General features: G+C 46.0%; 2 protein-coding genes and 1 non-coding gene across 8 annotated transcripts; 2 read left to right on the top strand and 1 right to left on the bottom strand.

Annotated features, from left to right (window-relative positions):
* The first annotated feature begins 2,151 nt into the window (after positions 1 to 2,151).
* Positions 2,152 to 3,128, top strand: LOC133243193 (heterogeneous nuclear ribonucleoprotein F-like). Its single transcript, XM_061409774.1, has one exon. The coding sequence runs from the start codon at positions 2,184 to 2,186 to the stop codon at positions 3,126 to 3,128; it is 945 nt and encodes a 314-aa protein (XP_061265758.1). The 5' UTR covers positions 2,152 to 2,183.
* A 3,835-nt stretch (positions 3,129 to 6,963) lies between these two features.
* Positions 6,964 to 7,036, bottom strand: TRNAC-ACA (transfer RNA cysteine (anticodon ACA)). Its single transcript has one exon. It is a non-coding gene; the product is annotated as a tRNA-Cys (tRNA).
* Positions 7,037 to 18,635: 11,599 nt separating this feature from the next.
* Positions 18,636 to 25,714, top strand: GJB1 (gap junction protein beta 1). 6 transcript variants are annotated; one of them, XM_061409770.1, is made up of 3 exons: positions 18,714 to 18,739; positions 22,908 to 22,965; positions 24,198 to 25,714. In XM_061409770.1, the coding sequence occupies exon 3, from the start codon at positions 24,214 to 24,216 to the stop codon at positions 25,066 to 25,068; it is 855 nt and encodes a 284-aa protein (XP_061265754.1). In that variant the 5' UTR covers positions 18,714 to 18,739; positions 22,908 to 22,965; positions 24,198 to 24,213; the 3' UTR covers positions 25,069 to 25,714. The 6 variants fall into 6 exon arrangements, with proteins under 6 accessions (XP_061265752.1, XP_061265754.1, XP_061265756.1 ...); XM_061409768.1 differs by lacking the exon at positions 22,908 to 22,965 and having other exon boundaries at positions 18,636 to 18,738; XM_061409772.1 differs by lacking the exons at positions 18,714 to 18,739; positions 22,908 to 22,965 and adding an exon at positions 20,646 to 20,733.
* Positions 25,715 to 27,376: the final 1,662 nt, after the last annotated feature.

Raw genomic sequence — 27,376 nt, 5'->3', positions numbered from 1 at the left:
CGCCCGAGGTTGGGGGCGGCGGCCGGGAGGAGCTACCCCCCGCCCAAGGCCAGGGGCGGCATCTTGGAGGAGTTACCCCACGCCTGAGTTCAGGGGCAGCGGCCGAGAGTGCCAGGTTTCAGCGGTGTAGGAGTGGCCGTGAGGAGCTACCCCACGTTCGTGGTCAAGGGTGGTGGCCGGGAGAAGCTACCCACGCCTGAGGTCGCGGCCGGGAGGGGCTACCTAATGTCCGAGGTCAGGGCGGTGGCCGCAAGGAGTTACCCCATGCCCGAGGTCAGGAGCGACAGCCGAGAGTGCCAGTCGGCCATAGGCAGGAGCAGCTGAGAGGAGCTACCCCATGACCGAGGTCAGGGGCAGTGGCCGAAAGTGCCAGATTGCAATGGTGCAGGAACGGCCAAGAGGAGCTAGCCCACGTGGAGGTCAGGGGCGGCATCCAGGAAGAGCTACCCCACATCCGAGGTCAGGGGCGGCGTCCAGGAGGAGCTACCTCACATCTGAGGTCAGGGGCCGCCAAGTGCCAGTCTGCGACGGCGCAGTGCAGCCGAGAAGAGCTAGCCCACGTCGAGGTCAGGGGCAGTGTCCGCAAGGAGCTACTCCCCGCCCGAGGCCAGAGGCGGCAGCCAAGAGGAGCTACCCACCACCGGAGGCCACGGGCGGCGACGGAGAGGAGCAACTCCACATCCAAGGAGCGGTGGCTGGGCAGGTGCAGGAGGCCCGAGAGGAGCTACTCCACGTTCAAGGTCAGGAGGGGTGGTGGTGAAGAGATACACCTCTTGCAAGGTAAGGAGCAGCAGCTGCACTTTGCTGGAGCAGCCGTGAAGAGATACCCCATGTCCAAAGTAAGAGAAACACAAGTAAGACCGTAGGTGTTGCGAGAGGGCATCTGAGGGCAGACACACTGAAACCATAATCACAGAAAACTAGTCAAGCTTATCACACGGACCACAGCCTTGTCTAACTCAAAGAAACTAAGCCATGCTGTGTGGGACCACCCAAGACAGGCGGGTCATGGTGGAGAAGTCTGACAGAATGTTGTCCACTGGAGAAGGGAATGGCAAACCACTTCAGTATTCTTGCCTTGAGAACCCCATGAACAGTATGAAAAGGCAAAATGATAGGATACTGAAAGAGGAACTCCCCAGGTCAGTAGGTGCCCAATATGCTACTGGAGATCAGTGGAGAAATAACTCCAGAAAGAATGAAGGATTGGAGCCAAAGCAAAAACAATACCCAGTTGTGGATGTGACTGGTGATAGAAGCAAGGTCCATTGCTGTAAAGAGCAATATTGCAGAGGAACCTGGAATGTTAGGTCCATGAATCAAGGCAAATTGGAAGTGGTCAAACAGGAGATGGCAAGAGTGAACATCAATCAGCAAACTAAAATGAACTGGAATGGGTGAATTTAACTCAGATGACCATTATATCTACTACTGTGGGCAGGAATCCCTTAGAAGAAATGGAGTAGCCATCATGGTCAACAAAAGAGTCTGAAATGCAGTACTTGGATGCAATCTCAAAAACGACAGAATGATCTCTGTTCGTTTCCAAGGCAAACCATTCAGTAGCACAGTAATCCAAGTCTATGCCCCAGCCAGGAATGCTGAAGAAGCTGAAGTTGAACAGTTCTATGAAGACCTACAAGACCTTTTAGAATTAACACCCCAAGAGATGTCCTTTTCAGTATAGGGGACTGGAATGCAAAAGTAGGAAGTCAGGAAACACCTGGAGTAACAGGCAAATTTGGCCTTGGAGTAAAGACTGAGGCAGGGCAAAGGCTAATAGAGTTTTGCCAAGAGAACGCACTGGTCATAGCAAACACTCTCTTCGAACAACACAAGATAAGACTCTACACATGGACATCACCAGATGGTCAACACCAAAATCAGATTGATTATATTCTTTGCAGCCAAAAATGGAGAAGCTCTATACAGTCAGCAAAAACAAGACTGGGAGCTGACTGTGGCTCAGATCGTGAACTCCTGATTGCCAAATTCAGACTTAATTGAAGAAAGTAGGGAAAACCACTAGACCATTCAGGTATGACCTAAATCAAATCCCTTATGATTATACAGTGGCAGTGAGAAATAGATTTAAGGGACTAGACCTGATAGATAGAGTGCCCAATGAACTATGGACGGAAGTTCGTGACATTGTACAGGAGACAGGGATCAAGACCATCCCCATGGAAAAGAAATGCAAAAAAGCAAAATGGCTGTCTGGGGAGGCCTTACAAATACCTGTGAAAAGAAGAGAAGCCAAAAGCAAAGGAGAAAAGGAAAGATATAAGCGTCTGAATGCAGAGTTCCAAAGAATAGCAAAGAGAGATAAGAAAGCCTTCCTCAGCGATCAATGCAAAGAAACAGAGGAAAACAACAGAATGGGAAAGACTAGAGATCTCTTCAAGAAGAGAATAGGGCACAGGTATATTGAGGTGTTCAACAGCAGTCAGGAGGGAGTTAGGTCATACTTGGATCCCCCACTGAAGTTCATGTCAGTGCAGCTGCCAGGGCCCTATGACCGCCCTGGCACAGCCAGGAGGTATACTGGCATCATCAAGCAGGCAGGCCTGGAGAGGATGAGGTCTGGTGCCTACAGTGCAGGCTATGGGGGTCATGAGGAGTACAGCAGCCTCGGTGATGGCTATGGCTTCACCACCGACCTGTTTGGGAGAGACCTCAGTTACTGTCTGTCTGAGATATACGACCACAGGTATAGAGATGGTGAGTTCACTGTCCAGAGCACCACTGGACACTGCGTCCATATGAGAGGGCTGCCTTACAAAGCCACAGAGAATGACATTTACAACTTCTCCCTGCTCAACCCTGTGAGAGTCCACATTGAGATTGGCCCTGATGGAAGAGTGACCAGTGAAGCTGATGTTGAGTTTGCCACTCATGAAGAAGCCATGGTGGCCATGTCCAAAAACAGGGCAAACATGCAACATAGATACATAGAACTTTTCTTGAATTCCACAACAGGGGCCAGCAACGGGTCATATAGCAGCCAGATGATGCAAGACATGGGAGTGTCAACCCAGTCCACTTACAGTGGTCTTGAGAGCCAGTCTGTAAGTGGCCGTTATGGGGCTGGCTATGGTGCCCAGAACAGCATGGGTAGATATGAGTAGTTTTGTAGTAGCTTTTGAGTTATTTCAGTCAAGTTTTCACAGGCAGCCAACAAGCAGTGAAAAACAGTTACTACTCTAGAGCAAGCTAGGGGACCCATTTTGCACCATGAGTTTGTGAAATCTGGATTAAAAAATTACCTCTTAAGTGTTTTTTCATGCAAACTTTCTTCTAGCATGAGATATTGAGTAAACTAAAACCATTTTCAGCTTTTCTTGATTAACATTTTGGTAGTGTACTTCTGGAGTGATGTTATCTGAGTTAAAGTAGTTTTAAGTACGTTAAATGTGGATCTTTTACACCGCATCATCGTGTACACATTAGGGAGGCGTGCTTTTTTGGAAAACTCAAGGTGCTAGGTCCTTAATTCAAAGAGGACATTTCTCATGTTTGTTCATTCTAGTTTACTTTCATTTAAAATTTCTTAGGTTAAGTTTAAGCTTTTTAAAAATTTGTTTTGAAAATTGAGACACATCACTAATACTGTAGGAATTGGTGAGGCCTTGACTAACAACTTTCTTTGTACTGTGATTTCCTTTCAGGTGTATTTTGCTAAGTGAAACTTGTTAAATTTTTTTGTTAACTGAACTGTTTTCTTAAAGAGACTTTTTCACACACACACAGACACACAAAAGAAGACACCGAGGCTAGACCTCTGGGGAACATCTACAGAGGAGCCCAAGGAGGACAGTGCAGACAAAAATCATGAGCATGATATAATGGAAACCAAAGAAAGAATAATTTTCTAGAAATGAGATTTGTTCTTAGCATCACACACTACTGACAAGTTCCCTCTGAAGTATGTCTGCAGCTTTTCTAATATGGAAACCACTTATCAGCATAATGAAAGCTGATGGTTGGGGCAGAGACCAGAATGCAGAGACTGAACTATGATGTGAAGATGTCATTGTTAACTATTTTTTCTGAAAATCGGAATCTGGGTAGTTCTTTTCACAATAGCAACACTAGTTGTGTGTGTGCTAAGTCACTTCAGTCTCGCTTCAGTCGTGTCTGTGCTTAGTTGTTTCAGTCATGTCTGACTCTTTGTGACCCTATGGACTGTGGCCCACCAGGCTCCTCTATCCATGGGATTCTCCAGGCAAGAATACTAGAGTGGGCTGCCATGCCCTCCTCCAGGGGATCTTCCTGACCCAAGGATCAAACGAAGGTCTCCTGCATTGCAGGCACATTATTTACCGCTGAGCCACCAAGGAAGCCCACAATACCAGTTACCATGTGTTAAGTAACAAATATACAGAAGGTGAGTATTACAATTTCTTCCAACTCTGGAGAACATATTATTGGGTGCCTTGGCTCTTGGGGATATGAAGAAGATCAAGGTGAGGTCACTGTCCCCAAGGTGCCAATAACACAATAGGAGACAGACAAAGAGGTCTAGGGGCTTAGATGAGGGAAGAATAATTTCTATCAGAAGGGGTTGGGAATCTGAGAAATCCTGACAGAGGAAATGACTTTAAAGCTGGGATTTGAAAGATGAGTGAAAATTCTCCTGGTGAAGGGTGGAGAGGGCGTTCTAAGTAGAGGGATACAAAGGCAAGAGCTTGTAGACAGAAATGTCTCTGCCATGTTTGGGGATGACTTGTGGCTCAGTGCAGATAAAGGGCATGTTAGTGAGTTTGGACTTTAACAGAGATAATGGGAAGCTTCCAGAGTTATTTTAAACTAGATCAGTCACATGTCCAGAATTGAAAGAGTCCAACTGCAAGTGGGAAGAGACACTGAGAGACTTCCATAACTTTCTGAGTAAACGAGGATGAGCGCCTATTCTAAGAGGGTGGCAAAATGTTGGAGGAGAATGAAACAAACAGCAAAGCAAGGCATTTGAGCTAATTTAGGAAATAAAGATGATGACTTGGTGATTGATCATAGTGAAATTATTAATCTCTTGAGTTCTGGAATCAGGAAGAATTCTGGTTCTGCAACATTCCATTTGCGTGCTCTTAGAAACATTGGGCTTCCCAGGTGGCGCTAGTGGTAAAGAATCCTCCTGCCCATGCGGGAGGTTCAAGAGACGCAGGTTTGATCCCTGAGTCAGGAAGAGCCCCTGGAGAAGGGCATGGCAACCCACTCCAGTATTCTTGCCTGGAGAATCCCATGGACAGAGGAGCCTCATGGGCTACAGTCCATAGGGTCGCAAAGAATCATACATGACTGAGCAAGCACAGACGCATTATTTAATATTTCTGAACCTCAGTTTCCTCATCTGCATAATAGGGATAATGCCTACTGTATAGGACAAAACAAGATTAAGTACTCAATAAATGTTAGTGATTATGTTTAATACTATTATTTTTACTGCCAGCTAAATTGCAGTCACTGATGGAAGTGCCCAATAGGCAATTAGAAATGTGAACTGAAGTGCAAAAAGAAAATATGGACCAGAGATTTTTGATATACCTTATTACTTTGGAGAGTGGTTGCACTGCTGTGAAGGGCAGAGAACGGAACTTTGCAGAATATTTGCGCTTAGAAGTGGTAGGAGAAAGTGTACAGAAAAGTAGTGATGTGTGTGAGAGAGAGAAGTCTTACCTTTGAGAGGATCGTTTTAAACTGCTAAATGCAGTGGCTTCATCTAAATCCTTAATTCCTGACACCTCTGCACCCTTAGATGCAAGTGACCTCTTCAAACCTTCTTTTAGAAACTCTCTTCTTCAGTTTCCATGGCATTCTGTTCTCTTCTGTCTTCTCTGATTATGCATAGAACGTCTCAGCCTTATCGCTTACTTGTGCCAACTCCTTCATTTTACAAATGAGGAGACAAAAGAGCCAGGAAATGGAAGTAGCTTGTTCAAGGTTCACAGTCAATTGTTCCTTCCTTGTCTTTATTTCCACCCTTTTCTCACTTCCCACAGTTCTTTGCTCTTTGCCCTCCTATACTCACTTTCTCTTTCTAAAAACTCATCTTTTTGCACAGTTTCTAGGATTGCTTTTAGGTTTTTTGATTGCCAGCTTGAAATCTCCCATCCTTGCCTCTCTCCAGAGCTGCTATCCCACCCTTTCAATAGTTAGTCAGATGTTCCACCAATACCTCATACTTAGCATGTCTGAAATATCATCTTTCCCTACAACGCTAGCTTCCCTCTGACTCCATTACCATATCAATGCTGCCTTCATTCTCCTAGTCAGCTAATTCCTTATCAAATCTGGTCAATTGGTCCTATATAAATGTCCATGTAGTGCAGGAGTTAAGCACACTGCCTGTAGGGACAAGACTGCCTGGGACCAAATAATGGTTCTGTGATATTGGACAAGTGACTTATTTTGAACCAGAGGCCATTAGAGCTGGAAGAGAACTTAAAGATAATTATTTCCCAAAGCTTCACCTTTTTCAGAAAAGAAATCTGAATCCCTGAAAGGTAAATCCCCACAGCCTGTAAATATGAGTCAGGACTGGAACCCAGGACTACTGGAGCTCCAAGTCAATGTGCTTTGTCCTGCACCATGTTGCCTCTTGCTGTCGTATTGGACCTGTCACCACAGCCACTTCCCAAGACTGAATATTTATAACTTTGTGCCTGGATTATTGACACAGCCTTCTACCTACTCTTGCAACCTTTCCTTTACCCCATCCCCAGTTCATCCTGCCAAGTTAATCTCCCTAAAGCTTCATTTCCATCTTGTCATTCCCCTCATTGGAAAGTTTTTGGTGGTTCCTCCTCGCCTACTATATAAAATTCAAATGTCCGAAAGTGAAGTTGCTCAGTCGTGTCCGACTCTTTGTGATCCCATGGACTATAGCCTACCAGGCTCCTCTGTCCATGGGATTTTCCAGGCAATAGTACTGGAGTGGGTTGCCATTTCCTTCTCTAGGGGATCTTCCCAACCCAGGGATTGAACCTGGGTCTCCTGCATTGTAGGCAGATGCTTTTACCATCTGAGCCACCAGGGAAGTCTCAGATGTCCAAGCTAGGTATCAAAACTCCTCCAAAATGTGCTGCCAGCCCACCTTTCCATGCTTCATTACCCATACTACCCTTATTATACTTCATGACCCAGCCGTGCCCAAAACTCTGTGTTCTTTGAACAACTCATGCACTTTCATGCCCTACTGCCTTTTTACATAGTGTTCTCTCAACTTTGAATGTCTTTGATTTTCTTCCTGTCAAATTCTTACTCATTTTTCAGGGCCCAATTAAATGTCCTAGTGCATGAATACTTTTCAGATTCCCCCAGTCAGAATTAATCTTTATGATAACGTATGTTACAGGAATTGACAACATAGCTGAGTGTTTAGTGAGTTCCTGTCTCCCTTTTTTTCACCTGTGTTCCCACAACATATTGCTTATACTTCGGTTTAACACTTATTTCACTTACCTTATATTCAAGCTGATTATTTAACCTACTAATGAGACTTGTCTCATTCATCTTTGCATCCTCCATGGACCCAAGAGAGTTCTTGGCACACAATAGGTACTTAACAGATATTTATTGAAAGGAAAGGAAAGGAGAGGAAAACTGTGGAGCCAAGTCTTGAGACATCCCCTCATTAGTAATTCAGCAAGACCAACTCCTGTTGCTGAACATGGAGTGACATGTTGAGAGAAGAAAAATCTGGGAAACCCTACTGGCCGATCTTCAACAAAGTGCTTCAGGAAGCCTTGGTTCAACCTGACAGTTTGCTTGAGGGTGATAAGGTAGGAGAGGTGAGACAACTCAGATAAAATTCTTAACCACACATTCTTTAAAATAAGCTGAGATCAATGCAGGTCCATTGTTCCTTGCCAGCTGGTTTACAAATAGCTAGAGAGAGCAGTGACTGGTGCTAAAGAGGGGAGAAGGTAGAAGTAGAATGACGTTGGAGCCATTTGCATAGGGAGGTTCCCATGATCCATGAGTTAATCTTTCCCTGGAAAAGGATTCTTTCTGTCAATTGAAGTATAGTTGATGTATAATGTTGTGCTAATTACTATTGTACAGCAAAGTGATTCAGATATATATATATTCTTTTTATATTATTTTCCATTAAGGTTTATCATAGGATATTGAATATAGTTCTCTGTGCTGTAGAGTAGGACCTTGTTGTTTATCCATTCTGTATATAAAAACTATATCTGCTAACCCCAGTCTCTCACTCCATCCCTCCCCCGGTCCCCTCTGCCTTGGCAACCACCAGTCTGTTCTCTACATCCGTGATTCTGTTTCTCTCATACATATGATTGTTTGTGTCATATTTCAGATCCCACACATATGTAATATCATATGGTATTTATCTTTCTCTTTTTGATTTCAGTTCAGTTCAGTCTCTCAGTCGTGTCCGACTCTTTGTGACTCCATGAACCGCAGCACACCAGGCCTCCCTGTCCACCACCAACTCCCGGAGTTCATCCAAACTCATGTCCATTGAGTCCATGATGCCATCCAACCATCTCATCCTCTGTCATCCCCTTCTCCTCCTGCCTTCAATCTTTCCCACCATCAGGGTCTTTTCAAATGAGTCAGTTCTTCGCATCAGGTGGCCAAAATATTGGAGTTTCAGCTTCAATATCAGTCTTCCAATGAATATTCAGGACTGATTTCCTTTAGGATGGACTGATTGGATCTCCTTGCAGTCCAAGGGACTCTGAAGAGTCTTCTCCAACACCACAGTTCAAAAGCATCCTTTCTTCAGTGCTCAGCTTTCTTTATAGTCCAGCTCTCACATCCATACATGACTACTGGAAAAACCATAGCTTTGACTAGATGGACCTTTGTTGGCAAAGTAATGTCTCTGCTTTTTAATACACTGTCTAGGTTGGTCATAGTTTTACTTCCAAGGAGCAAGGGTCTTTTAATTTCATGGCTGCAATCACCATCTGCAGTGATTTTGGAACCCCCAAAATAAAGTCTGTCACTGTTTCCACTGTTTCCCCATCTATTTGTCATGAAGTGATGGGACCAGATGCCATGATCTTAGTTTTCTGAATGTTGAGTTTTAAGCCAACTTTTTCATTCTCCTCTTTCACTTTCATCAAGAGGCTCTTTAGTTCTTCTTCGCTTTCTGCCATAAGGGTGGTGTCATCTGCATATGTGAGGTTATTGGTATTTCTCCCGGCAATCTTGACTCCAGCTTGTGCTTCTTCCAGCCCAGCGTTTCTGATGATGTACTCTGCATATAAGTTAAATAAGCAGGGTGACAATATAGAGCCTTGACATACTCCTTTCCCGATTTGAAACCAGTCTGTTGTTCCATGTCCATTTCTAACTGTTGCTTCCTGACCTGCAGACAGATTTCTCAGGAGGTAGGTCAGGTGGCCTGGTATTGCCATTTCTTGAAGAATTTTCCACACTTAGTATGATAATCTCTAGTTGCAGCCATGTTGTTGAAAATGGCATTATTTCATTCTTTTTTATGGCTGTGTAGTATGGAAAAGGATTCTTGATCAAGCTCCCTGGATCACTTCCCTTGGAAGAGTGGGTAACTGTGAGGGGTAATGCAGGCCAAGTAGGTTCTTAATGGTCTCTCAGTAGCATTGGACACAGCTTTCAGCTAAGGCCTCTGTGCAGATCATCCTATTTCTAGAGTAATGGCAAGATAAAAGATGACTTGCATTCTCATTTTGGCCAGACCTTGTGGCTTGTGGGATCTTAGTTCCCAGACCAGGGATTGAACTCAGGCCCTCAGCAGTGAGAATACAGAGTCCTAATCACTGAATCTCGGGAATTTCCTGCATTCTCATGTTGACAGTTTAAGGACAGGTTGAAAACCTCAAGTTCATTTCTTTGTTGGCCACCTCCATCGTTATCAATTATCATTCATCAAAATTTTCCTAAACACCTACTACATGTAAGGTACATGGGTACTGATGCAGATTTGAATGGAATGTGCCCTTAAAAAAATTGTTATTCTAAGAAATTCCCTGGTGGACCAGTGGTTAAAACTCCACACTCCCAGTACAGGGGGCATGGACTGGATGCCTGGTTAGGAACTATATCCCACATGTCTATATCCCGCAACTATATCCCACAACTAAGACCCAGTACAGTCAAATACTTTTTTAAAGTGTTATCCTAATAGAGAAGACACATAACTAACCAGACAATATGGTGAACTCCGATAAGTGCTATCGCAGAGATATACAGTACAGAGGAGAAACTAAGGGAGAGAGAAAGTGGATGGAACAAAACCTTAACTCCTGAATTTAGCATAAAAGGCCACTGGCTACCTCTCTCCACTCCTCAGCCTTTGTATGTGAAGAGCAGACTATGTGAGCTGAGTTTCAAGGAATGGAGAGTTGGCAAAGAAATGAGGAAGAGGTATTATAGGCAGATTTTATCCTAAAAGCAATGAGGAACCAATGGAGAATTTGAAGCAGGGGAGGGGTATGATCAGATATATATTTTAGAAAGGCCACTCTAAGGAAAATTTGGAGAATGGATTGGAAGAGGCCAGGAATGGAGGAAGGGAGACAGGAAACTGGTTTACTAACCCAGTTGTAAAATTATTGTAGTCTATACCAGGGCAGTGGAAGTGGAATAGAAAGAAAGAAAAGGACCTGAAAGATATGAGGAAGCAAAACCTACAGGGTTCAGTTATTTATCAAATACAGAGTTAAAGGAGGCTAAGCAAGGGGAGGAAGCTAGTGCTGAGTCCGTAGATTCCTGGCTTGAGCTATTGGGTGGATATGAGACCATTCAATGGGATGAGGGAACACTGGAGGGGCAGCAGATTTGGGGGCAGAAGAGATGAGATGAACATCATATACATATTTGGAGACCAGGAGTGAGGTCTGGCCTGAAAATACAGATTTGAATCTATCTGTAGTTGAAGCCATGGGTTAGATGAGCCTACTCAGGGAGAGCCTGAAAAGTGACAGGAACAGAGGGACTAGAACTCTGAGGAACATCAACATTTAAGGGACAGAGTAAAAGAAAAGCATGGAGCAATCAGTTAGACAAGAGAGAGACCTGAAGAGAAAAGTGTAAGAAAATTCAAAAAAGATTCTGTAGCCATTAAAAAATACACTTTAAAAAAATATTTAGAGACATCTTTGTTGTTGTTCAGTAGTTAAGTCGTGTTCAACTCTTTGTGACCCCATGGGCTACAACACACCAGGCTCCCTTGTCCTTCACCATCTCCCAGAGCTTGCTCAAATTCATGTCCATTGAGTCAGTGATGCCACCCAACCATCTCATCCTCTGTCGTCCCTTTCTCCTTTTGCCTTCAATCTTTCCCAGCATCAGGGTCTTTTCCAATGAGTTGGCTCTTCTCATCAGGTGGCCAAAGTTTTGGAGCTTCAGCTTCAACATCAGTCCTTCCAATGAATATTCAGGATTGATTTAGGATTGACTCGTTTGATCTCCCTACAGTCCAAGGGACTCTCAAGAGTCTTCTCCAACACCACAATTCAAAAGCATCAGTTCTTCAGCACCCAGCCGCCTTTATGGCCCAAATCTCACATCCATACATGACTACTGGAAAAACCACAGCTTTGACTAGACGGACCTTTGTTGGCAAAGTAATGTCTCTGCTTTTTAATAAGCTGTTTAGGTTTATCATAACTTCATTTCCAAAAGGCAAGCGACATCTTTAAACATGATATAATAGCAAGTGAAAGAGGATATAGAACAGTATGCATTGCTGAGAACAGATTGATGATTGCCAGAGGTGGGGGGTGGAAGGTGGGCAAAAGTGTGAAGGGAATCAAAGGGTATGCATTTGCAGTTACAAAATGAATAAGTCATGGGGATATAATGAGCAGCATGGTAAATGTAGAAATAATACTGTATTGTATATTTGAAAGTTGTTAAGAGTAGATCTTAAAAATTCTCATCACAAGAAAAAAATTCTGTGGTGATGGATGTTAACTAGAGTGACTGTAGTGATCGTTCCACAATGTATACACATATTGAATCATTATGCTGTACACCTAGAGTTAATAAAATGTTATATCTCAATAAAAATAATATGTAGTATATGATGACAATTTTATAAAAGTATAAGTATATATTTTCATTGAAAAATGACTGTAAGGTTTCACACCTTGTAGTAATGCTTATCTCTGGATGGTGATGCTACAGATTATTTTTATTATTATCCTATGAATTGTTTTGGTATTTTCCAGTTTTCCATAAGGAACATACATTGCTTGTGTAACAGCAAACATAAAGATTAATATAAAAGGGAAGGACATCCCTGGAAGTCCAGTGGTTTAAACTCTGCACTCCCAATACAGGGTTTAATACGGGTTTAATCCCTGGTTAGGGAACTAAGACCCCACATGCCACAGGATGAGGCTATATATTTATATATGGAAAAATCAGAGAAGAAAGTTTAGAGAAGGTGGGAGTGGTCAAGTGAATCCAACATCTCAGAGTCAGTAAGACTAGTTCTGAGGAATGTCCAATGGATTTAGTAACAAAGTGACCTTGGTGAAAACTATTTCAATGGAGTAGGGAGCAGGTGCAGAAGCTGGATTGGAGTGAAACTGAAAAGTGAATACCAGATAAAGAAGTATAGATGGCAAGTATAGACATATCAAAAAATGTGGTTAAGAAGGAAAACAGATAGGGTAGAAGCCCAGTCTCAGATACCATTCAGTTTAAGATTCTCACACTATGTGTGGTGGCTTTGAGCATCCTGAAGAGAGGTAAGTTATGATGGTTTTCTGATACTCAGATTTTCAGTATAAGGGGTACAGCATAGTATGGAATTGGAAGCAGGAGCCATCAGGAAATCAGCATCAGAAATTGCTCTTCTGGGCTCAGAGACAAACTTAGCATCATTGGAACTGAGTGAAACACTCCAGTGTTACATATGTGGCTACACAATTTAGAGTGTGGGTTAATACTTGGGAAAGAGCCCTTCCCAAAAGCCTGTGATAAGTATGAAATCATTGTGGAAGTTCTAGTGACTCATGTGATAACAGTCAGGGCTTCTTTATCAAGGTGTGGAGCTCAGTTTCGTAGACGATGTTGTTCGCTAGGAATAATGCCAAACCTCAGTGCATGCTACGGCTCAACCCATCCCCAACACTGTGAGGTGAAATGTCAACAGTGAGAAAGAGCAGTTTATGTTTATTAAAGCACTAACACAGATTCAGCAATCAATAACTGCTTGACACTCTGAAAAGTGCCCTCATGCTGGCAAATCCAATGCCACTGAACACCCATTTCCTAGGAAACAGTGAAGTAGCTCAATCATCCTTGTGTTTTATAGGAGGAAAAAGCAACCAAAGGAACCAAAATGGAATAAAAAAGCAGTCAAAATTCATGATTTCAGGGATCTGAATGGGCCTAGGAATCAGCCCTTTAACTGTCAACAGAGTCAGTTGGGGCAGGTAAAATAGGGAGAAAAATGTCTGGGTTTCCTACCTAGATAGCCTTTCATCCCTCCTATGAACAATACTTGTTAGCAGAAGCCTTTGCTTTCAGGATGTCATCAACAGCCTGACACTCCCCTAGGTATTGACCTAGCAGTGCTGAGTGGTTCAAAGAAATAACAGGGGCAGAGTGGCTGATTGCTGAGACAAGGGGATTCTCAATAAGGCATTTGTGGTGTTATGGTTGGTAAACTTGGTTGACAGCGGGAAGGGCAGAGGAGTCCAAAGATTAGACAGAAAGGATGAGCCTCAGGGCTTCTATTTAGGGTCTGATTTACATGTTTTATTTAGATTATCAGTTTGAGGGGGTGGGTGATGAACCAATACGTTTCTAATTGGAAGTCCTGGAAACAGATCCTATGAAAAAGAAGTTCCCTTTATATACAATATGAGTTCAGTGATAGGTGTGTATATAAAGAAAGGAAACTGGAAAGTACTAAATTATTAACAGCTTAATGGGCAGGGTGTTAGCTCATCAGGTTGGACAATTAACAGAACAAGCTAAATTCTTCTGTGCTTTTTGCTTCACCCTTCATACTTGACACTTGGCTCCATTTTTTTTTTTTTTTTTTTTTAGCTACAACCTGGACTGCTCTCTGATTCCTCAACCCTATCACACTACTTCTACCCTTGGGATTGGATGCAACCTGGGAGTTTTCTTCCCCTGCTCTGCTCCCTGGGTCTTACAGTGCCTTGTACCCCAAAGCAGAAAAATCAGGAAATGGACATCAAGCTGTAACATTAAGATAGGAGCCCAACAGTTCCAGTTTCTCATTATGCTTGTTTCACTTGGCTACCTGAAATGATGTGGAATTTCCTGGGGTCTTTCGCAAGCATACTCTCCGTTGGTGCAGTGATCAGACATCAGTGAAATACAGGACCATTCCTAAACCCCAGGAGTTTGAGTCTCTTAAAAAAAGATTTATTCTTTTATTTTTTGGCTGTGGTGGGCCTACACACAGGCTTTCTCTAGTTGCAGCGAGCAGGAGGGCTATTGTTGCCATGTGCACCTGGCTTCTCATTGTGATGACTTCTCTTGTTGCAGAGCACAGGCTCTAGGTGCATGGGTTCAGCAGTTCCAGTGTTGGCTCAGGAGTTGTGGCTCACGGGCTTAGTTGCTCTGTGGCGTTTGGGATCTTCTGGGACCAGGGATCAAACTGGTGCCCCCTGCGTTAGAAGGCAGATTCTTGACCACTGGACCATCAGGGAAGTCCAGGGTCTTAATAAAATACAAAAATGAGGGAGGCAGGGGCAAAAAGAATTTCAAACTGCAGGGAGTAGATACGGTGCTGCTTAATGCTCTTACTCCCAGGAAATCTATAAGCTCCGAGAAGCACCACCTCACCTTTAGGCTTTACTGTTGGTAGAATGAGTGCACCATCCTGACAATATGGGGCTGGTTTAAGGATATTTCACACTTTTAGGTTTTTTGAGCAGGACAGCTGAAGCAATTTTGCTTTGTTCCCTGCTCCAAACTGTCCTGAGAGCAAAGGGTATATGCTTAACGTCAAGTGAATTGGTGCACTATCTGCGTCAGTTCTTCAGAAATCCCCTTGGAAAAATACTGATAACTCTCCCTTTTTGATCTCTTCTAAGAATATGAATTCCTGAGGCACAAACTCATTCATACAATTACATCTTTTAAAAAGGATCTGTGGGGACTTCTCTGGTGGTCCAGTGACTAAGACTCCACACTCCCAATGCAGGGGGCTCAGGTTTGATCCCTGCTCAGGAAACTAGATCCTGCATGCCACAATTAAGAGTTCACATGTCACAACCAAAAATCCCTTAGGCGTCAATGAAGATCAAAGATCCTGCATGCTGCAACTAAGACCTGGTGCAGCCAAATAAATAAATAGATAATTTAAAAATAAATAAATAAAAAGGATTTGTAACAACCAAGAGCAATTATTAATACAGGACAACTTCCATCTTTCCCTAGCAGCCCTTACTGGAAACAGTTTGCATAACCTTCCACAGCCTGAGCTGGGGTGGGAACTTTTGAAATGTTCTGCAGATTTTCAGGGTTAGCCACTTCCTTAATCCTATGGACCCATTTGGGAAGATCTTTTTGGCCTGTGTGTCTTAAGCAACATTTATATGGGAAGCTGTCTCCTTTGATTTCTGAGCCACACAGCAGTGCTGTCTCATTGATCAAAGCCATAGAAAATGCCACATTTTGTTTGGTAATGAGGCCCAGGGACAGGCTCGATGATGGACTCCACATGCGAGGCAGCGCTGCTGCAGACCATCCAGGGAAGCCTTAAGTTCGCTGGGCTGAGGCAGCTGGCGCTGTTCCGGGATGTAATGAGCAGAGCTCCCACTGGCTTTCTGATTCTGTTGATGAGTTTAGAACCTCTGAACTCTGACGATGTTGCTGGAGAAATGTGCTCTGAAATAAAGTGATCAATTTCTTCCAGCAACTGTCCTGGTCCTGGGTGGGACAGAACAGGAAAGGCCTTGTTTGGGCTAATATCTGAGCCATCCTGGAGACAGCAGGCTTATGTTTAAGACCTCTTATCTTGTATGTTTTGAGATCTAATAAAGATCTTCCTGAGTGAATTTGAGGAAGTAAACAGGCTGATGTAAAAAATAATTTTTTTTAATATTCCCCCCAGACGTCCATTGTGAGAAGAAAGGCTGCTTAGGATTCAAGGCAGACGCTGATTTTAGCTGCTTACCAGGAGCCAATGGATTTGCACTGCTTGCTGTAGTAGTTTTCCTCCTCTCCTCTCCATTTTCCTCCCCTCCCATGCTCTCTCTTCTGTCCCCTTTCCAGAAGATGTGTTCAAGCAGCAATAAACAGGCAGAGGACAAGTCAATTCTAGCAACAGTATTTTTTATACCACTACAAGCTACTCAAAAAGACTTCCTGTAGCCTAAAACTATAAGCACCTAGAGAAACCCTGCCAGAACTCTAAGAAACAATGAGTACACACTGATATTGACCTGTATTTTCCCTTCCTAGGAGCTCTGTTATAGGAGCTTTCTCTTCTGGTCAAACAGGTCTGCCCACCGTTCCCTAAACACATCTCACAGCTTCCTGTCACCTGGAATGGCTGGCCTCTCCATCTCCTTTATGATCTACATCCAACTCTGTCTCTTCCAATAATAAGTACCTTTTAATCCTACATCTGAATGCCTTCTGGCCCCTTGTATCTACACAGGTCATTCAGGACATAATCCCTTGTTGTAGGTACTTGGGCATATATCTTATCTCTCCAGCTAGTTTTGAACCTTCTAGAGTTAAGGACCAGTTCTCACTCAGATTCTCCATGGAACCTGTAGAGCTCATCAACTCTGATGTTGTGGTTAAACAACCTCTGGCACAAGACTATCTGGGTTCAAATCTTGCTTTGTCACTTGCTGGTTGAGTGACCTCACTCACGTCACTTAATTTCTGTATGCCTTAATTCCCCTGTAACATGGGAATATTAATAACACCTTCTGCAGAGAGCTATTTTGAGCATCCAAGTAATACTTGCAAAACACTTTGAACACTGCCTTTCACCCATTAAGTACTCCAGAAATGCTAGTCCTTGTTATCCACTCCAACCTGAATGCTCAGCATGAACTGCCAAGTGCCAAAGAATGGCACTCAGCCTACCCCCATGGTGTCAAGCTTAGTTTTGCCTTATAAGTTTACCAGACACTCACTGAAGGAATTCCCGACCTGACTTTGAATATCTTTCCTGCTCTGAGCCCTTTACCTGACTGCTGGTATTGTCCACAGCCACCCAACACAGTCTTGCCTCCTTTCTGTCTCCCAGTCATGTCCCACTCATTCCTACCTTTGTACCTTTACTCAGTGTTCCTCTTCCCTGGAAAGCTAGCCCTACCCTTCCCCTTTCCAATTCCCACCCATCCTTCACTTTTCCACTCAAGCTTTACCTCCTCCAGGAAGCCTTCCCTGATTATCTCAATTTATCTTCATCTTCCCCTTGTGGCTCAGCTGGTAAAGAATCTTCCTGCAATGCGGGAGACCTGGGTTTGATTCCTGGGTTGGGAAGATCCCCTGGAGAAGGGAAAGTCTACCCACTCCAGTATTCTGGCCTGGAGAACTCCATAGACTGTATAGTACATGGGGTCGCAAGGAGTCTGACATGACTGAGCGACTCTCACTTCACTTCCCCTTCTTCCAACTCCCTCAGCAGTCTAAGTTAGAACCACATAACTGAACATGCACCGACATTTTCCTGGCAACTTTTGAGTCTTCGTCTCATTTCCTCAGGAAGTTGATAAATTCCTTAAGAACAGCTAGAATGTTTTCCCCTCTTTTGCCATCTGCCCCTGGCATGTAACCAGTACTGGGTACTCAACAGGTGTCCAGTAAAGATTTATCAATTAATGTACCTATATGCCCGGGTATGGCCAAGGGAAGCCGGGGTTCTGGCTCTCTTCCTGGCAGTGAGCTCGGGCTGGAGTGAAGAGAAGGCAGGGAACCAGTGAAGCTGACTTCAGTTATTTCTTCACTGCCATCCGGGCCACAGAATTAGCAGGGTCTTCAGGTAAACTGTCCTTTAGACTGGACTTCTCTCTCAGTTAATGGTTGACATTCTCTGTTTACCTTAATGATTGCCAAGATCTGTTGCTGCACACGGTACATTTTGTGGCTCAACTGCCTTGGCCCCGAGGGTAGAAGGCAATTTGGAAGAGGTTTGGGGGTTGTGGGATGGGACTGGAAACACTCTGGTCCATCCCTAGCCACTTAGGGCATGGGTAATAAGCAGAGAGCCCAAGAGAACCCTGGTACTGCCATGTGGGGGAAGCCCTGCTGTCTCTCACTTTGGCCTCAAGGGGCCAGTAGCCATTGCCCATGGCTGTTTTTTCTCTCCCCATAGTCAGCATTTTCAAGGTTGGGAGCTGGAAGGGATGGCACCCAGTGCAGGAGCCCTCTCTGTAGCTCGTCCACACACCGGATCTACCTGTGGCCGGTGGGTGGGGGAAGGCTGAAGGCTGAGGCCCAGGTCCAGTTCCGTCTCCCAGATTGGGCTGAACATGCATACATGGGTGACAAAGATGCCTCTCTTCCTCTGGGATGGGGCAGTAACTTCAGGCTATGTGATTTGTCTCTCCAAAGTCACCGGGAGTTCAGGGGATCAATCTTATTTAATGATTGTATGAGGGAGGAGGTAGAGCTGGTTAATGTTTGTCTGGTTCCTCTTGGGCTGTGGGCCATATCTGGCTCCAGCCCTGGGCTCTTTGTCCCTCCCCTGGACTGGGCTGACAGTACCTAGTGACATAGTGCAGACACGCCTGCAGACATTCCCTGGGAAAGGGCAGCAGCAGCCAGGTGAGGAAGCTGCGGGCTGAGGGACGTGGGCCCAGGGGCTGGTGTGGCCCAGGAGGGAAGAAGTGGGGGTTGGGGAGAGGTTTGGGTCTTGCCTTCTCCTGGGCTCAGCATTCAGCCACTTAGATACCTTCTGTGTTTCCCTCTGAGCTGGACTGAGGCACCTCCTACCCGGGTGCCAGGCTTGCTTAGTCTTTCTCTGTAGCCCCCATCTCATCCTTTTCCCAGGCTCAGTGTTGCTTCTGCTCTCACTCTTTTTTGCCCAGGCAAGAATCACCCTCATCCCCACAGGGTCAAATCCCCAGAAAGATTGGAGGGGGCCCCCAGGCTCAGGGTGGCTAAGTTTATATCTTTAAGACATTTCCTGCCACACAGGGTTAGGGTTCAGTGGGGGCCGCTGGGCACTGCCAGGTGCTGTTTTCCTTCCCTGATTAGAAGGCTAACCAGGCGTGCAACCAACATAGGGGCTGCGGGCGGATGAATACAGCACACTCGGTAGGCACAGAGGACCAGCCAGCCGGGCCAAGGTTTGGGAGCATGCATTTCCATTTTCTTGAGGGAGGCAGGGAGACTCAAGCTGAGCTTGGAGTAACTGATGACTGGGAGATCTAAAGGATGGGTAGCCCCCTAGTTGTTTGAAAGTTGTTCCATCTGTTGGGAATGGCACGGCAGAATGCACGGACTTAGAAAATGAGATGAGAGGAGAATAGCGACAAGATGGGTTTGAATGGAGAGAAGTATAGAGGTGGATGCAGCAGAGCAATGGGGAAGGGACCCAGGCTTTGATGAGGGGCCAACATGAGCCCTAATCTGAGTTCCAGCACTGGCTTACCAGCTGTGTGATAAATTACTCAGCTTCTTTGAGTCTCCATTGCTTCATCTGTGAACTGAAGACAATAACTCACAGCTCACAGGTTTGTTGTGAGGATAAGAGTTAAGGAACAGACTACTCCTAGCACAGAATAGGTATTCCCTAAGTGGTGGCTGCTATAATAAGCCCAAGTAGAGAGCAACAGGAAGTCAGAGAGTTGATGGAGGAGTAAAAGGGTGTAGTCCCAACAGTGAGAAAGGGAGCTGATATTACCATGTGGAAAGATCATGGCAGAGCGAGAGAAGGAGAAAACTGGAATGAGCTAGACGGGCCCTGACCCAAGCCTGTCCACAGGATACATATGACAGTGTGGAGGGAACAGTGCAGTGACTGAGGTGCTGTGGAACCACAGGCTGGAGGCAGGGAAGAGAAGCGGGTGAAGAGGGAGAGGGATGGAGGGGTTTGGTCTTAGCCACACCAAATTGATGAAGGCAGCTGGAAACTCAGAAGAAAATCTGAAAAAACGTCCCCTGTCCTTTCTTGCCAGAGGCTGCCTGTGAAATGGGGGAGGGAGTATGGAGTCTGAGGCTGAGTGTAACCCCATTTAGCCAAGCCAGGCCCCTCTTTCCCAAACCAAAAAGATACAAGGATTTCCCATAGTTGGAAGGAGGGACAGGAAAGAGGTAGGAGCAGAAAGAGATAGACTTGAATGTGTGTGTGTACACGCATACACACGCATGCAGGCACATGTGGAAAGGAATGCGGAGAACAGTTTTTGAGTTCTGAGATCTAATTGATCTCAGAATGCAGTGTCCTTAAAGGATGAAAGGCTGCCAAGGTACAAAGACTTTGAGGTCAGAGGAAAACAAATTTGAAATTTGACTCTACCATTTAGCAGAAGTGCAGTTGTCATTGAGGTAAGTTGTTTAATTTCTCTGAGCCTCACCTTCTCTGTCTGAGAAGTGGGTATAATATTAGTTGGAGGGACTAAGGACAATCTCCTGATTTTGACCTGTGCTTGAGTGCTTGGGCAAATCTGGATCTGAGGACAAGGGCAGAGCCAGACAGGGTCAGAGAAATCTTGTCTAATTAAACACAGGAGCCAAACATGCCTGGAGCAACACAGAGCATATCAACACCTGGACTTTAACCCAAAGTCACAAAAACAGTTTGGATTTCAAAATCAGGTAACTCCCATGAATGTTTTTGAAATGAAACCCTTGAGGTACTGATGTTGACATAGGGATCAGCTCTTTCTAAACGGAGAGCAAAAATTGAGATCTCAGTGCTCACACAAGGGTCCTTAGGTGCTCTAAAGGGAGCTTCTGGCTATGTCCCAGAGGGCTCAAGAAGATGGGAGGTGGAGAGCTAAAAGAACCTAGAAACTCAGGGGTGGCCAGGCTGTCTGTGAGGCATCCCTAAACGACAGAGAGAAGAGAACAGCTGAAGTTCGCTTTGGGGTTTGAGGAAGCAGCCAGAGAAAGGTAAGGAGGGGGAAACAGAACAAATCTGGAGGCAACTGAAAGCCCTGGGAAGGGAGGAGAGGAGAAGAGTTGTCAGTTATAGGAAAGAAGAGAAGGGCTAGAGGAGAATAAAAGTCAGACCAATCTTCAATCTCTCTGTTTCTTAAAAGCACTCACAGAAAGAAAAATTATAATTGTATCTGAGGCAGCAAAGCTTCTGGGAAAAAACATGGGCTCTGGAGTCAGCTTGTGTGTGTGTGTGTGTGTGTGTGTGTGTGTGTGTGTGTGTGCATGTGTGTTAGTCGCTAAGTCGTGTCTGACTCTTTGTAACCTGCCAGGCTCCTCTGCCCATGGGATTCTCCAGGCAAGAATTCTAGAGTGGGTTGCCGTTCCCTTCTCCAGGGGATCTTCCCGACCCAGGGATCAAACCTGCGCCTCCTGCATCTCTTGCACTGCAGGCAGACTTTACCACTGAGCCACCAGGGAGTCAGCTTGATCTGGCTCAAAACTCCCAGCTCTGGCATGTACTCACCACATGAACCTTGTGACACTGAGATAAGTCCCTTCACCTTTGTCTACCTCAGTTTCCTCATCTGTGACATGAGGGTTGCAAATAACACCTACCTCTCAGGGTTCTTTTGAGGTTTACAGGAGATGGTGTGCAAGGGCCTGGCAGAGAGCAGGGGCTTGGGAAATGGTTATTCTTAACAATATGCTCCTCCACCACCTATTTTGACTCTAACAGGTCTCATTGGATGAAGCATTTCTTTCCATTGTACCTCCTGTACCGGCTCTGCCTTCAGAATCCCAGGGTTGGGAGAAAGGGCACCTGTGTTCCTGCTTTTCCCGCACTGGTTTAGGCCCACAGCATGAACTGACTGAGGCTTTTTTTTTTTTTTTTTTTTTAAGCTGCATGAAGAAACCTTGTGCAGACTATCCCTTTACCCCTTAGTTTCTTTCATTCCGCTCCCCCAACTTTTCTTGGGCTTCTCTGGTGGCTCAGTGGTAAAGAATCCATCTGCCAATGCAGGAGATGCAAGAGACCTGGGTTCGATTTGTAGGTTGGGACGATCCCCTGAGAAGAAAATGGCAACCTGCTCCAGTATTCTTGCCTGGAAAAACCCATGGACAGAAAAACGCAACCCATGGCTGGCTATAGTCCATGGGGTCACAAAAGAGTCTGCCATGACTTTATGACTAAATAACAACAAATTTTTCTAGCTACTAATACCCTCCCCCTTCCCCCTACAACAGCGAGGACCACCCAGAACTTGCCACAAAGTTCAGGCCTTATGTTCTCACAGCTAGTTCCTGGCTTGCAGCATGATCTTGTAATGGCAGACAAGGTGGGATGTAGAAGGAAGCCACCTCCCCTTGCCTAAGAGACAGAGGGGAATTTCTTCCCTAGAGCAACTGGCAAGCTCAGGAAACCAGGAGTTACAATATATACTTGACCCGCGGGCAGGGCAGCAACAGAATGGTCTGTTCTATTTCAGACAGACTCTATAGGTCAACAGCAGCATTGGGAAGAAATAAAGAGGGATATTGGGTTTGGCAAACCACTTAGTTCCCCCCCAAACCACATTGTTTTCTCTTCTTGATAAGGTTTTACTTCCCTTGATCACCAACCATGAAATTGGAGCTGAGCTAAGAACTTTTACAGGTTGCTTCATTGAACCTCACAATAACACTGGGTATGAACCTCATTTATAGATGTGCACACAGACTCAAAGGTTTGGTAACTTACCCCAAAGTCATAGTAGATTAAAAAAAAAAAAAAAAAAAAAAACCGAAGCTAGGTGGCTCTTATCTTTTCCATCTTCTAACCTTCTTCTGTTTGCTTGGTTAACTTGCCTTTTCCTTCTGGCTTGTCCTCACTTGGCCATCCTCTGTACGGGCTCAAGAAGAGATGGTCAGGCTTTGCTCCATGACTTTGGGATCGGACTGCACTCACAGGTTAGCAGCTTCCTTGCTTCTTGTGTTTTTATGGGTAGCCTTGCTTCTGTTGCTGTTGTTGTCATCATTAACAGCTAGCCTACACTTCGGGGAACACCATCTGCAAAAGCACAAAGACTGTACCATGCAAAGAGCTTAGACTTCTGCTTCAGACACTTTTGTGTTTCATCCTACTCAGACACTTCAGCTGTGTGACCTTAAGTGAGTTACTTAACTTATCTGGGCTTCAGTTTCCTCAGCTGGAAAGACTGGGGTAGTAGTCCTTAGAGGCTTGCTAAGTGGGTCAAAAGAAAGAATATATGGGAAAATACTTAGCACAGTTCCTAGCTTGATAAAAGTGAGCTCCTTTTCCTAACCTCAGGCTCACCCATATCCTGGAGGGGATTTAAGCCAGGAAAAATCCTGCTGAATCTAAGTTTCTAGTAGAGTCATGGGAGAGTGCCTTAGGCCAGAGGCTTCTGGTTCCCCTGGGTCCCATCTTACATGCACCTGTCCTTGTTCCGTCTTCCCCCCCGCTGTGGCCATTCTTCTGGTGGGGCTATGGGGTGGGTGCGGCGATGGACCGGGCGGGCACAGAACAGGTGGGTGCAGGCTGGGTGTCCGGCGCTGGGACACAAGTGCTCTGTGTGTAGGGTGGGCGGAAGTCAGGGCGTTTGATCTGAATTCTAAAGGGCGTTGTTCAGAGCCCCACAAAGGTCCCATTGTGCAGACACTGGGTATAAAGCAGCATATGACTCCCCAGCACCGGGCGGTGATGAATTGGGACGCAGGCGCGAACCCAGGGACCACTCCCCCTGCATAGACATGAGACCATAGGGAACCTGTCTGGGTGGCCTCAGGGATAGGCGCTCCCCAAGGTAACGGGGCTTTGTTGGGTTTAGCCCAGGTCCAAACTTAAGGAGCTGGGGGAGGGGAAGCTAAAGAGGATGGCTGATGGCAGAACAAGATGGGCCTGGCAAGGAAGGGCAGGAGAGGAGAGAATGTTGGATGAAGGTGGAGAAGAGAGATGGGGCTCAGGGAGGTCAAGTCATCAAGTGAATGAGTGAGGAGGAAAAGAAAGAGAAGGAGAGGCTGGCAAGGGAGAGGGAGTGGTGAGAAAAGCTATGACTCTCCTTCTTCCTTTCTTGTCACTGGCTCTTGGAAGGGTTGGGGGGAGGTGTCAGGCAGTGTTATGGAGCCTGGCTTTCCACCCCAGCTTTCTGACAGCTTGTTCTGTGGCTCATGTTTTGCAGGTGTGAATGAGGCAGGATGAATTGGACGGGTTTGTACACCTTGCTCAGCGGCGTGAATCGGCATTCTACTGCCATTGGCCGAGTATGGCTCTCTGTCATCTTCATCTTCAGAATCATGGTGCTGGTGGTGGCTGCCGAGAGCGTGTGGGGTGATGAGAAGTCTTCCTTCATCTGCAACACCCTCCAGCCTGGCTGCAATAGTGTCTGCTACGACCACTTTTTCCCCATTTCCCACGTGCGTCTGTGGTCTCTGCAGCTCATCTTGGTGTCCACCCCAGCTCTCCTCGTGGCCATGCACGTGGCACACCAGCAGCACATTGAAAAGAAAATGCTTCGACTTGAGGGCCACGGCGACCCCCTGCACCTGGAGGAGGTGAAGAGGCACAAGGTCCACATCTCAGGGACACTGTGGTGGACCTATGTGATCAGCGTGGTCTTCCGGCTGTTGTTCGAGGCTGCTTTCATGTATGTCTTTTATCTGCTCTACCCTGGCTACGCCATGGTGCGGCTGGTCAAGTGTGATGCCTACCCCTGCCCCAACACAGTGGACTGCTTCGTGTCCCGCCCCACAGAGAAAACCATCTTCACGGTCTTCATGCTGGCCGCCTCAGGCATCTGCATCATCCTCAATGTGGCCGAGGTGGTGTACCTCATCTTCCGGGCCTGTGCCCGCCGAGCCCAGCGCCGCTCCAATCCACCCTCCCGCAAGGGCTCAGGGGGCTTCGGCCATCGCCTCTCACCTGAATACAAGCAGAATGAGATCAACAAGCTGCTGAGTGAGCAGGACGGCTCCCTGAAAGACATACTGCGCCGCAGCCCCGGCACCGGGGCTGGGCTGGCTGAGAAGAGTGACCGCTGCTCGGCCTGCTGATGCCACAGACCAGGCAACCTCCCATCCTGCCCCCTACCCCTGTCCTGCCCCAGGCCTGCCCCTCCTTCTCCCCTGCCAGTGTGCAGGCCTCTGCCTGCTAGGGGTTGCTCCATCAAAACTTTCCTTCCCTCCCTACTTCCCTTCCTCCCCAGGGCCTTCTGCCTCAGGGCCTGAAGGTGTGGGGAGCTGGAGGCCACCCACGCCAGCACTCAAGGCTACCGGGGGTGCAGGCAGCTCTCGTTGCCTGCACCCCTTCCTCTTCCCTCTCCCTCTCCCTGGGACCACTGGGGACCAGAGGTGGGATGCTCTGACAACATCTCCAATTATGAAACTAATCTTAACCCCGTGCTGTCAGATACCCTATTTCTGGAGTCACATTGGTGGGGAGGGATGTGGGCAAGTGGAGTGGAGGGAGGGTACTGTGGACGTGTGGGTGGGGAAGGGAGGGTAGCAAACGAAAGAAAAGGAGGAACAGTGCTTGCTGGCCCTGAGGAAAAGGAGGACATATCTGGGGTGGAGGAGCTAGGGAGGGAGAAGCAGGCAGATAAGCTGGAGTGGGGGTTGGTCAGGGTTGCCTTTGCCTCTAGTCCCCAAGGCCTCTCTGCCTGAAATGTTACACATTAAACAGGATTTTACAGTAAACGAAGAGGTGGCTTGTGTGTTTGTGAAGTTCTTTCTCCTGCAATCTCTGACCACCCCCTGGATGAGCTGGCCTTGGCTTTTTGCTGATCAAGAAAGAAATGGGAAAAGAAAGAGAGCAATTTGAGTAGCTAAAGCTACCAAGGAGGGACTGCCGCGCATATCCCACTACCTCACAGGCCAGGCACAACCAGGCCCAGAGCCATTCTCTCCTGTTTTTTGTTTGGTTTGGGTTCTTTTGCCCCCGTTTTAAAATAACAGCTTTATTGGACTCTAATTCACTCATCCCTTTCTCTGACTGATTTTTTTCATCCATTTTAAGTATGTAGGTAATATATTGAGTTTGGGTAATTTTGTGCAGTTTTGTCAACATGACCACAATCTATTATAAAACATCTACATGCCCTCAAAAAGTTTCCTTGGGCACCTTCCTCTGATTTTAAAAAGATTAAAATGACAACTCCCTCTGGAAAGACAGGAAATGATGGAGAAAGTTCACAAGTCTGAGAGGGTAACATACATCACCTTGGCGAGGCCTGTCCCCTGCACTCCTGGGAGGAAATATGGCCTGTCCTCCCTCAAAACTGAGCCTTCACTGCCTATGGATGCTCTCCAAGCCACCCACTGGATTGCACAGTGACTCTGACCCCTTTTCTCAGATGGTAGCCCTAATTCTACCCTTCTCCCCAGTTTCCTTCCCTCAGGAATCAATGCCTCTCACCACAGAGATGTCTCTAACACAGGTTAAGCATTTTATAGCAGCAGTTTCCTCAGCATCACTCACCCAAGCAAGAGGTACCTCCCCTCTTTCCCTGGGGGGCTGTGGTGGGAAGAGCCCCAGGCTGGCACTTGATAAAGCTGGGTTCGAGTCTTGGTTCTGTCACTTAGTAGCAAGGTATTCCCTTCTGCAAGCTTCAGCTTTCATATGAGCAAACAAGGGCTGGCCCAGAACCTTTCTAAGCTTCCTTTGACACTCTGGGCTCCATGGATTCCCCAAAGCCTCCCCCAGTCTCATGAGGGTTCCCTGTGGCAGAGTCACTGCCCTCACCAATGGCCCCTAGGAGTAAAAGTTTCCCCTACAGTGGGTTTCTCCCTTCAGCTTCCCTACCTCTTACCAGAAAAAATTATTTGCTACTCCCTTTCAGAGAATGCTGACTCCCTGTGGGAAGTATGTCAGAAAGGAAGAGAAAATCAGGCATAATCTTATCAGAATTGTTCTCTAGAAACAGTCTTTTTCCTTCAGACAGAAAGCCTGGGAGGGTTCCTCATTCAAGGAGGTTTCTCCTTTAGAAAAGAAAGGAGTGCACAAATATTCCTTTCTCACACACTTTGCAATCCTGAAAAAGAGTTTCCTCCTCTCTTAAAAGAGAGACATTTCTTTCCTGCAAGAAATCTCCTTCCTTAGTAAACCGACAGCTACTGTCAGAGGAGAGGTCCCATCCCCTCACAGTGAGTGGAGATTTCTTATCTTATTGAAATACATTCTCCCTCCCTCCACAACACAACACAACACAACAAACAACAGCACCTCCTTTCTGTCCAAAAGGCCAAAGAAAGTTTTTAAAATTCCATCCTGGTTCAACAAAGGAACTTCATACCCTTCCCACATTGAGAAATGTTAAATCTATCACCTCAGAAATCTAGTTTCTCTTCAGATTCTAAGAATTCC

Source organism: Bos javanicus, chromosome X (assembly GCF_032452875.1).
Source record: "Bos javanicus breed banteng chromosome X, ARS-OSU_banteng_1.0, whole genome shotgun sequence".
Lineage (NCBI taxonomy): Eukaryota > Metazoa > Chordata > Mammalia > Artiodactyla > Bovidae > Bos > Bos javanicus.
This window is presented reverse-complemented; position numbering and strand designations above follow the sequence as displayed.